General features: G+C 45.4%; 1 protein-coding gene across 2 annotated transcripts in view; it reads right to left on the reverse strand.

Annotated features, from left to right (window-relative positions):
* The window catches only part of MGLL (monoglyceride lipase), a 129239-nt gene that overhangs the window by 19103 nt on the left and 98039 nt on the right, over positions 1 to 12097 (reverse strand). For both annotated transcript variants that reach the window (XM_019504942.1, XM_019504941.1), the window contains one exon: positions 6670 to 6759. In XM_019504942.1, coding sequence (XP_019360487.1) covers positions 6670 to 6759 — 90 coding nt within the window. The remainder of the gene's footprint in view (positions 1 to 6669; positions 6760 to 12097) is intronic.

Below are 12097 nucleotides of genomic sequence, written 5' to 3' on the forward strand. Positions count from 1 at the left end.
GCGTCCCCCCCCCCCCCAGACTTAATGGCTGGATGCCGCTCTCCAAGCTGCCGGGCTGCCTATCAATCAGTGGATCGGTATCAGCTGATATGGCTGGTTAATAATCGGCCACTGGTATCAGCCAAAAAAATCTTTATTGGTGCACCCTTACCAGCTAGGTGTGGTCTTGGCCTCTTGGCCAGTTAGTATGGAGACCCCAGGGTTGGGCAATATTTATATTAATTTAAACAATGGCATAAGGTGCTGAGAGGCAAAAATGTATATCAATATTTCACTTGCAAATTCATATCCTCCTCTTGCAGGCTGGCTAAGAGTGGAGAGCCAGCAATCCTGGGTTGCTAGGAATGGCTAGTTACTGCATCATGCAAAGCTACAGTAAATATTTGTACACTGTGCACAGAGAAACGAGCTTCTGTGGCCTACGCGCGCGTTACCATCTCAATATTTGCCAGTTAGCTCCGATTACAGGTTGGTCCCTGGCACAGCAGCTGATTCCTCTAAAATCTCATTGGGCTTTCAGATAACATCATTATTTTTAGGTTAACAGAATGAAGCCTCGGCTTTATCCTCACAGGCAACAGAGACTCTTCAAAAGTGAGTCCCCCTGGCAGGATGCTGGAGCCCCTACTTTGTGTGGGAATGAGGGATTGTGAGACTACCTGCGAGGCAGTCCCCCATTAGCTCTCACTTAGCTGGGAGCTTTGGAACAGACTCACTCATTAAAGTTGACAAGCATTAGACCGTGAAGCAAAATGCATTGACTGGGGGCTGATGTATCCTTCTAAAAACCTACAGGTAACAAAGACGGTGGTGCTATTGGATGAGCGCTTTTAAACTCTACCCATTTCCTCTCAGGCTACTTCCGACAAGACCACTGTTAGATCTCAAAGCCCTTGTGATTGCATCTGTCACAGGAACTGAATCCAAGGATTAGAACTGGCACATGATGGATTCTCTGCTTCCACCTGCAAGTCCCCTGCTGTGGATTCCCTTCCCACAGGGGAAGTCTCCTATGGACATAGCCCCAAGCCCAGTATATGCACTGGGGGAAAGAGATGGGCAGGATAGAAGTCACTATAGCAGCCCCCACTGGTGGTGGATGATGGTCAAATGAAGATCACTACCAGCTGACGGAGGTCCATGCAGGCCCCTAAGGTGCTCTAGTCTTTCCCAGGGCATATACAGAAGAACAGGAAGCTCGAACTGGCTGGTTGCCTCCTGGTCCTATGCTCTGTTTTCCCCAGGGCAGAAAAGAATTTACCATCAGGCGTCAATAACCTACTCTGTATGTATTCCTTGACTAAGCTCAGACCCATAGGCTATCCTACCAAGGAGATGTTAGAGGGAGGAACAGGAAACAAAAATCATCTTCAAATGAAGAACCTTCTGCCTCTGCAGTTCCAATGGCTCAGACAGGAACCAGAGACTTACTCGGAGAGAGAACTGTTACTCCGAGCTCCGATGCTCACTAAGTTTGGGCTCTGGTTGACCAATGTGAGGAGCAAGCTCCAGAGGTAGAGTTCCCTCTATCCCATATAAGAGGTGACCCTTGAAAATTAGCAATATTGACTACCGTTAGACTTTAGGTGTTTTGGGACCCCCTCTTCAAACGTGTTGCTGTTTTGAGACCCCCACTTTAAATGTGTGGGTTTATATTTCTCTTTACTAGAAATTAAAATTAAGGGCACAGTAAAAAATACTCCAAAGTAAGGGGTAATTATTGGTTACCTTGACCTCTCATTCCAATAGGTCAAGCATGGGAAGCCTGAGCACATCTCTGCCAACACACATGAGCTCATGTGTCTGTACAGACACAGGGGTCTGGAACACGTCTGTAAGAATCCATTGGTGGTGAAATCCTGGTTGAAACTACACAATCACAGCCCAAACCTGGGATCCTTGACTCCTGGAAGCAATAGAAGACGACGCTTCTGAGCACTCTGCTCCCTCATGTAATACTCTGCCAGTGTGACTATTCAGCGCCTAAACCCACTCTCCCAGACAGCCCCGAGGGGTGCAGCATCACTGTTGCAGGCACCTCAGGTCTCACCTGCACCTCCCACCAGGCAGAGAGCCATGTCAGTGGACCATGAATCTTGCACAGCCCCGTCCCACTTGTTTGAAACCTCTTCCCTTTTCTGAAAGCTGTCTGTAACACAATGAAGCTACCTGAATTTAGAAAGAGCTGCCCTGGGATTGTGCTCCTGGAAAAGGTACACTTTGACTTCTGGAACATCTAGCACATCTAATTTTGTCACCCCTCTTTCTAGCAGCTGGGCATCACCCAATATATTTTTACCCAAACCACTGAACTTTTTGTTTGCAATTTAAACAAAAGGCATAGGGTTCCTTCAGCTACTTAGCAACTGGCTTCAGCCTAATCTGTGATTTATTTCTTTGGAGCTGTGTTGCAGTGCTGCACTAAGGCAACACAGCTTTGAGGTGGTTTCCTTTTTCTTTTTCCATTTCACTGAAGGCAACAGAAGAAGGACTCAGGCTGGGGGATCAAGCAGGGTGGGGGGCGGGATTGACAGATGTTCCCTACACATGGAATAAAATAATATAGAGAAATTTATATGAGGTGGCCCCCTTCCATCCCGATATAATAGCATAAATGCCAAGAGATGGCCTAATGGGCTTCTTTCTTTCTTTCTTTTAAACAACAGGGAATTTTTAGCTACTAAGTGGCAGACCAATCTTGTGTGTGGATGGAAAAAAATAATACCTAAAGAATGATCAACATGGTGAGAGGGATAAAAACAACTAATGGATGACAATCATTATCCCAGTTGTTAAAGGTCTGTACATGGAGTGAGTGTACAGCACAGGTTTCTCCTAGTGTAAGGAGGATAAAGAAATGAGGAAGAAGGATGGGGATTTATCTCCCGTCTTCAAAAGAAGCAGCACCCCCACTTCGCAGCAAGGCAGGTTGTGATGGCACAGGAGAAGGCAGCTCCAAGACCTGCTATCTGTAACATCTGGTGGGCTGAGGGTTAGCTGTAGGGAGGGTGAAGAGAAGTTCAGTTGACTTTTAAGGTTCTCCATCACCAGTGATGTGGATGGGACCTGGTAGAGATGAAGCAGAAGCTTGCAGCAACTCCTGTACATGAGGCCCCCTGTGACTGGGGGATGCCTTATGGAGGGGGGCTTGTGTGGGGAGGCACTTTTTGAGGTGGGGGGTTGCTGTGCCATTCAAGTTGTGCCTGTGGGAGGTTGTGCCTTGTGCAGTGGGCTGCCTTCCCACAGAAAGTGTGCCCAGTGAGGGGAGCCACCCTGCTATGAAGGGCATGCTACGTATGTGGGGTGCCCCATGGGGGAATGCCCTGCTCTGTGAGTTGAACCCTAGGGAGAGTCCTGTGACTAATAATAAGGGATATAACGCCTCCAGCCATTCAGCAGCCCTCAGGTGAATGACAGTCTGGGGCAATCACCCTCCTATATCCGCGTTCCCATCCATCTTTCCATTGCCCTGTATCTGGGCTCGTTTCTTACTGCAGCCCTCTTACCTACCTTTGCTCTACTAGTAAATCTGACTCGTTGTTCCCTTTGTGCCTTTTCCCACTTCTTGCTTGTCCTCTGCCTTCTACAAAATCCTGGTTCTGTCTGCCTCCTTTCCCTGTTGTTCCCTTATGCTTGGTTACTGCTGGAGGCAGCTCTCTTGCCAACATGGAGACCGTGGGCAGCAACTGAAGACTAGGTCTGGTCAAAATCTTTATATTGGAGACAGTTCAGTGATTTTTTCTTGCCCAGGCCTGGTGTGGGAACTGTAGAACCCATCTCAACAGCCAATGAAGAGGTTTTTAAATTTTCCTTAAGATAAGAGTTATCCACCATGTCTCCTGGTATTACCCATCTATTTAGACCATAAGAAGTTCTAGGCCGGGGTTGCATTTTCTCCAAGTATCTTCCACAGCATGAAACATACTACTAAGCACTTACAGCCTTATCCAGTGCTCACTGAAATCAGCCAGAATATTTACAATCTCAATGACAGATGGAGCAAGACTTGAATAAAAATTAATGAGATTAGCCCTGCTTTTCCCAGAAATGGGACTGCTTCTCATCAGCACCCCATATTACTTTCCATCCATGTAAGTAACAGAAAATCATCTCCAGTCTACCCTGTACCTCTCAGTACCTACATCTTGAGGGCAGTCTGGCATGAACACAAAGAAAACAGGAAATTTAGGGGGATCTCCCTTGTATCCTTCAGTTGTTATAACACTGCTCAGCATCACCCTTCCCAATGACGTGACTGGATAAAATTATGCTCCAAATTAGAGAAGACGGTAGGCATCTATTTGAATTCACCATAATGGGGATGTCCTGAGGTCAGAGCTCATCCCCAGTGACAGTACTTAGCATATCACTAGCACTTTCCATTTGAGGAGTGACCCGTGATGTCAATCCTCCTCAAAAACCCAGGAACAGATCTTTTTTCACAGGAGTTTATCAACTCTTCTCTAAACTGTTGCTCAAGTAATAGTTGGTAATACCAACTAAAAGTAATAGTTGGTAACACCTTTTCCATGATGAAACACCACAGAGCAGATAGATGCAGCTAAGCATTGTTCCTATAACTTGGATGGAGCCAACCTTATTTGTGTGCGTATGTTTTGTGGGTCTTTGTTATTCCAAAGCTCACTAATACATTTGAGGAGATACAGGTTACAAAGTGGGCGTTTAACTAGTGCTGCCTGGGTTGGTTCATAGACTCTGTCCAGAGCCATAGTATTCAAGCAGGTGCTCTACCTACTTTTCTCTTTTCCAGATGAAGAATTCAAAGATTTTTTTAAAACAGTGAGGATTTAAACCCAGTATATTATTATTCCTGCTTGCAGACACGGAAACTGGGGCACAGAGAGAGTACGTGACTTGAGCAGAGGGTCTCTGTCATATCCAGGACTAGAACCCAGGAGTCCTTGTGGTTATTCTTCATGACCATCTTTCCTAATTTCTAGGGTTGTGCGAAATTTCACCAGCTTTTTCATTCCAACACTGTTTCGACCAATTTCGACCTCGAAATAGCAAAATCAGAACAAAACAAAGGTGGTCGAAATAGCCTCAAAACAAAATGAGGCTGATCGAAATGTTTCGACCACAAGATCTTGCAGGGGGCGGGAGGCAGCTCAGCTGTGCTGCTTCCCAGGGCCTTATGCTACATCGCACCAGGGGTGGGAGGCAGCCCAGCGATGTAGCATGGGGCCCTGGGAAGCAGCCCAGCTGGGCTGCCTCCTGCTCCTGGACTGATCTAGTGCAGGACACAGGAAAGCAGCCCAACTGGGCTGCCTTCCACCCCATTGCAATGTAGCAAAACTCAAAACAGTGTCAAAACAGTGTTTCTGTTTCGACAAAATGGAATGGAACAGCTGTTTCGACTCGAAATGAAATTTGAGATGAAACACTGTTCCCTCGAACCACTGAAACTCAAGGCGACATGGAACGGTGCCGTTTTGCACAGCCCCCCTTTCAAAGCAAACCAAACCTGCAAACAAAGCCTACCTGTACCATGCTTATATTTCGACTGACCTGTCTGCTCCCTCTCTATTCAATCAAGCGTGTGTGGCAAGTGGCAAATGTACAGTCTGATGGTGCACAGACACTCCCACAGATGGGGAATGGACTTGTATCTATTTAAAGACAAATCCAACTTATCCTGCCAGTCAGAGGCTTGAAAAATGACAGCATGCCTCAGTGGCACACAGGTGGGCAGGGAGTAAGTGTCTGCTTTGCCTGCCAAACACTCCTGCTTCTGAGAAGCCCTCGGGTACCATTTTCTGTCATTTCTGTTGATCTTAGAAACCAACTTAGATCCCGGCTCACGAAACCTTTTCACACTGAGCTTTTTCATTCATTGAGGTTTCTCTTTTCTTTCCCCCTCAGCACTGAAGTACAAACCCAAGCCTACACATGGCTGTTTCTCCTGAAAGGTGTGGGAGCGTTTTTACTCATTATTTTGTGCAGTTGCTAAGACATCTGGTTTTACCAGTGACTACAACAGCTAGTACTGGGAGTGTTTGTAAGGAAGAGGGAGGAGAGAAGCTGCCTCTCCACGTAGCAGCTCAGTCCCATGAGACACATTTATGCTGACAAAATATTTTCCCCCAGTGCTGCTCTGCTCTGGGTAGTAATCATGGAGGCTGTAATGGGTGACAGTGGCTACTCTGACTGTAACCTCTTTGGGGCAGAGGCCATTTGTTTTGCTCTGTGTTGATGGGACTCAAGTCTTTCTGTTGCCATAACGGTACACAGCCTGAAGTATATGAGCCATCTCTAAACCACAGCTTCCTCCAGGGCTGCTGCCATTGGAGCTGCATGCCAGTGGCAAAGGATGGTTCCCATACTTGCTGCACTGAGCACCCCACAGCCAAATGCTACCTCTCTGGCCTAAAGCACACCCTGGATGCCAACTGCACTGAACTGGTGACTGAACAGTTCCTGACTTTGGGCTAAAATTGCTTGTTAGTGTAAGGACTTAAAGCTCCCAAGCCTTCAATAGTATGTCATATACCTAGTACTGCTATTTCTTTGCTATCTACCAAGACTCCAATGACTGAAAAGGGTATGCACCTTTATAGACTAACTAAATAAGATACATATATATGGAGCACAGGCTTTTGTGAACCCCAAGTTCACTTCATCAGATGAAAATGGTATTAACATTCTTACCTCCTTCTTATTCCGGGAAACCACATTTGGATCTATGGATCCCAGGGACAGGTTTGGTAGGACAAAGTTGAGCACTTTTGCTGCAAAAACCTATGAGAGAGGAATGTAGTTGGTTCGGTAAGTAGAAAAGAGGTCCATGGATCTGATCCTCAGCTGGTGATCATTACTGAATGAAAGTCAATGTTGCTATGTTGAGCTACACCAGCAGAGAACTTGACCCCGTATTTAAAAAACTGAAGGGAAAGGAGTTGGATGCCAGCCAAGACCAGTTACAGGAATGGGTGCAATAACATAAAATGCACTTGGCTATCATCTCCTCGCAACATCAGGGCCCCCTTTTCTGTGCTGCATTTCTTCCCATTGCAGATGGGATCAAGTTAAATTAAGAAGGGCCTCACTTAAGAACCCTGTTAAGGGAAAGCAGCTTTCACTCCTCCGTGGAGCTGATTGTGTTGTTGTTGCTGCCCTTTCCTGCCGTCACTCAGCTCTGATTTCAGGCTGCAGCACATAAGTGATATTCTGGGCAATTTACAGTAGTTGCCTAGGCTGCACTCTTTTTGATAAGCACATTCTCCTGGGAGCCTGAAAATAAACAACAGCAAAATGTGCATGCATTGACTAAGGAAATCTATTGCTCGCTTGTCTCCTGGGAATTAAACACAAAAGCATTCAGCAGCTTCAGCTCAAAAATGCTGGCATAAAAAAAAAGAGTAACTTCCCTGCTTTCAATAGCATTTTACAATCCCCCCAGTGCTGGGGTTCTTCTCTGATCTTTGATACCTTGTCTTCTAATTAAGTGGTCACCACTTAGGAAAGAAGATAATATGTAATTGGCTTTTGCAGTCTCTTTTATTGCCCTATTTGTTTCCACCTTGCCCTTCAAGGTGAATTGTACCTAATACACCCTGCCTGTGTTTGTATGTGCAGATTGTAATCACTTAGTAAGTGTTCTCTGATATTTCTGTATCAAAGATGCTGTATGAAGGGAAATTATACTGCATTAAGGGATCAATACTAGGTTGAAATTAGAAACATGGTCAATGATAGCTCACGGCAAATATCAAGGCATCCCCATGCATGGGGAACATATTATTGACAAATCATAAACTCTGTCTTTGCACTGATTACCCCACTGGCACTCACAATTCATGAGACAAATTCTACTCCACTGAGATCCCCAGAGTTATATCATGGATCTCCATGGCTGCACACATAAGCTTATATCTTCAAATAGGATTACTAAACAGAGAGGGAGTTTTCTTTAGCCTTTGTTAATTTTAAGATTAGATTGATTTGGGGCATCTGTCTTGAGATATTTTATGAGTGCTGATTAACATTACAGAATTTCTAAATTGTGGAATTCCAGTGAATGTGAAGTGGACCATCTGCTCGCAGGGCTCTGGCACATTCCCCAAAACAGGTACAACAGTGAGCTGTCAGACCTCAGTGATTGCTTATTCACGTGGAAACACCTTGGGACAATAGCCTAGGTAAAATCAGAAGTACTTTTTTTCCCCAAGTTCTCAGGGGAAGAAGGCAGGGGGCTAGGGTCTAACACATGTAAAACCCTCAGGTGAAGAACAAAGAAACCAAGGTGTTAGATGCTGGTCTTTAAAAAGCAGAGACGCACACAGAAAGCTTTACTGCAGGAGACAGGAAGACACAGCCATGCTTCTGGGGGACCGAGGGCACTGCTTAATTGTGGAATCAGCTGTGGAAGAAGGACATTAGGTGACACTGGGAGACTTTGGAGAGAGGCCGTGTATTGGAGAGGGGGAATCTGACCCTACCAGAAGACTCTCTGCTTGAAGAGCAGGGAAATGTGTACGGATGTGTCAATTATTTTTGTCTGTGTGTGTGCTTTTTTTGTGCCACAAAAGAGTAATTTGTTTAAGAATCCTGTGCAAAATCAATGGGAGATATATTGCCAATGTGTGTTCACGAGCTCTGAAGACTTGAACCATACTCACAACACACCCACAAGCATGGAGCTCAGGGGAAGGTTGTGTTTATGTTCAAGGAGTTAGTGCTGGTCCTAATGGACCCAAAGCAGTTGGGCCAAAGATGCCCATTTCAGTCAGAGAGCCTGTCCCCAGAAAGTCCAAGGGGAAAAAACCAGGCTGCAGCCCATTTAGATCAAGGGCAGCTCAAGAGTTAGGGGCATGGCAGAGGGCCTCTACCAAGACTGAGATAAACACACATCCTTATTATCAGTCCTGTTTTTTATTTTGAACCTATGAATATTTATACCCCCAAAGATCTCTCTATATATGTGAGAGTAAATCTAAGGTTTCCCTCATGAGCAGACACACACTTTTTGTTTGCTAGGTTCTCCAAGACCATGAGGACCTAAACTCTTAGCGCGAGCTTTGAAGATGCTCTCAAAGCTTCCTCATGTTTCTGGAGTTCTCTCCAGCTTTAGCCACCCATTTTACACCAGTGTAACTTCACTGACTTCAATGGAATTATTCTTGATTTGTCAACAGTGAGGGAAGAGAATCAGGCCCTAAACATGGTGTTTAGATATGCACACAGAAGCATCATGCATGTGTGTATATACCCACAAATATTGCTGAAGCATAGATGTAACTCATCGTATGGTCACAGTAACTGACTGATAAGGAATCTGACACTAGCTTCGTAAAGACTGTGAGCTGTGTATGAAAAGCCACATTACCCTTCCTGTAGGCTGCATCAGTCAATACAGCTTATAGCTCAATCATTCTAACAGCCAATGTCATTGCCATTGGAAAATATAACCTTTCATGTTACAAACCCATGCTGAGAGGGTCAAAAGGTTTTAGTGTGGCTTCATTGATTTTGTGAGCACTATGGTGACAGTCTGTGACACACTGGACTTTTAATTAAAGGTTGTGTTGTTAATGCCCTGGATATATCTGATAGCTGAGGAGTTTATCTCCTGACTGGTTTGAAACAGCAGCTGATGTAATGCAGATTTGCTGGGAATGGTTGTCAGGCCAGTTACATTCAGATGGAGAAGATGCAATTGGACAGTCCGGGGATGAGATAAAAGAGCAGCAGTTGCTGCACCCATGCTCATCCTGGTGTGGGAGCACTTTCAAATTCAATCCTTTTCCATGCCAGGGTCCAAAAGGGAGATCCCAGACTAGGATGGGAAGATATGTTTTCTCTCCAAGGGCTTGTCTACCCAGAAATCTGTGCGACTTTTAACTAAAAGTGAGATTCAACATTACTTTAGTTAATCTGATACAAAAAGCTACCTGGATGCTGTTATGCCAATAAAAAGCTGGGTTCTCTGAATTTACTGCAAAGTGATTACAAACATGTCTAAGCTAATGGGAGAAAGGCCGCTCTTATACCAGAATAGGAATGTCTATGAAAAGTTTTGTCCCAGTTTAATTAATTTGGTGCCCTTCACTCCCTGGGGAGCTAGCAATAAACAGCTGGGTGATTTCACTCTCTCAATGCCAGGGACTTGCCAGGCACAGGATTAGGATAATGTGCATTCGTATGAGGAGTGCAGGGGTGGCCTGAACTCCCCCCCAGTTCTGCCTGCCTGTCCTCTGCAGCCAGGCGGCTTCCAGACACTACCACTGGTGCAGTGCTCTTCTTCTAGCATGGTCAGTGAGTGGATAAGCCATAAGCTACTAATTAGCCTGCCAGCTATGTAGTTTCTGTAACTTAAATAGCCACATGTCCATTGATAGCTAGAGCTACAGGGATTAGCCTTTGGCACAAGTCTGGAGAGAGGCTCTCAAACTAGGTGCCTCTGAAGCCAGAGCAAGATAGTATAACTGGTTGGCCCCCGTGCCCTTTCTCTCTCTCTCTCTCTGTATGTGGGAGACATTTCTAAGACAGCAGCAAGCACAAGATCTGATCACCACAGGATATTGCTCACTATTATCATATTCCTGTTAGTCAACCTTAGCTATTCCAAATTAAACTCTTGTTTGGCTAGAAACCTCTGCTCCAAGAGGATGAATTGGAAGGTCCCTGCTCTGTCATCAAGGGGCTGACTCAGGAACTACAAGGCATAACAGCTCAAAAGGATAAAAGAAAATATTCTCTGCTTGGGGAGAAGCACCAATGTATTTGGTGCAGACTCTCAGCCCTCCCTGAGCAGAATGCATCTCTCTATTACACCTGGAGTTTAGAGCCTGACCATACACAGTAACACAGTCCTGAGGGGAGCCAAATGCCCTCCTTGCTCACTAAATACACTGGAAGTTAAAAACACCCAGCATTGCTCAGGTCTGTTATTTTCCTTTGAACTTCTTCTGATCACACATACACCTTCCCTTTCACTTGCTAATGTGTCCTTTAAGAGTCATCCAGCTCTGCATTTCTGATGGAGCTGCTATTCCCCCAGATTATCCTGGTCTGCTGGTGATTACATGGCATGGATCAGTTATCTGATTCAGCTGCAAAGGAAACAGGTGATTGCCCTTTGCCCTCACGGACTAGAAAAGCTCAGTAGTGAGCAGACAAAGCCCAGCAGTAGGATTTCTTCTGGTGATTCTCTGGAAAGGGAGAGGAGAAATCTCGGACAGCTAGCCTGGAAGTTAACTGGGCATAAAGATCCAGATTGGGGAAATGACTAGAGGGGAAAAAATGGGAGGCTAGTGCCCTGTGGGAAAGGGGCTCAGGAAGGGCAATAAATCCTTTATTTTATGTTTCTTTTGGGACTGTTGCTTAAATCTATTGCCTGCACCTTGCCTGGGGGTGCCAGATGAGGTGATGGAGCCTCCTTGATGGAAGGCAGGATGCATAACGAGTGCTATAAAGTAGCAACTTGGAAAAAAAATAAAGTCTGTGCCTAATCCAGGACTGATAATCTTTTGTGGAGACTAGCCCTGTTCAGACTCCCTAACTCCTTAACAAAAACTGCAATGGTCAGGTGCTTTCAGATGCACAGCTGAGGAGGTGGTTAGGGGCCCTACCACAGAGACAGCTAAAAATCCCTTTGAGAAGTGCAAGGAGCAGTGAGTTTTGGCTTCCTTGTGTCCTGTCTAAAACCTGGATGCCCTAGGCATCAGATGGCACAGAGAGAGAGTGAAGTCACCAGAGCACAGGGCCCAAGTGGAAGTGTAGCCCCCAACTAAGGAAGTAGTGAAGGGAAACCAAGGCAGGGTGAGTAGTCTCTAAACATATCAGAAGATGGTTGGTGATGCAGAAACCAGGCCTGCCCCACTTCCGTTCTTCTCTCCAACACTAATTTTGAACTAAGGGGAGAAACGCTTTTCTTGAAGGGGACAAAATTAATTCCCTTTTTTTTGGATTAAACGCATTTGTTTGGCAAAGGGGGTGGCTAGTGGAGGAAGGAGATAATGGCTGGTGCCCTGTGACGGAGAAGAGGGATCTATGTAGGATGCCTGCAGTAACATATGGGCTTGTTGTCATGTTTTTTTAAAATGTCTAGATCAACAGTCTTTTTTTTTTTTTTTTT

This window comes from Gavialis gangeticus, unplaced genomic scaffold (genome assembly GCF_001723915.1).
Source record: "Gavialis gangeticus isolate Ggan-Ray unplaced genomic scaffold, GavGan_comp1, whole genome shotgun sequence".
Taxonomy (NCBI): Eukaryota; Metazoa; Chordata; order Crocodylia; family Gavialidae; genus Gavialis; species Gavialis gangeticus.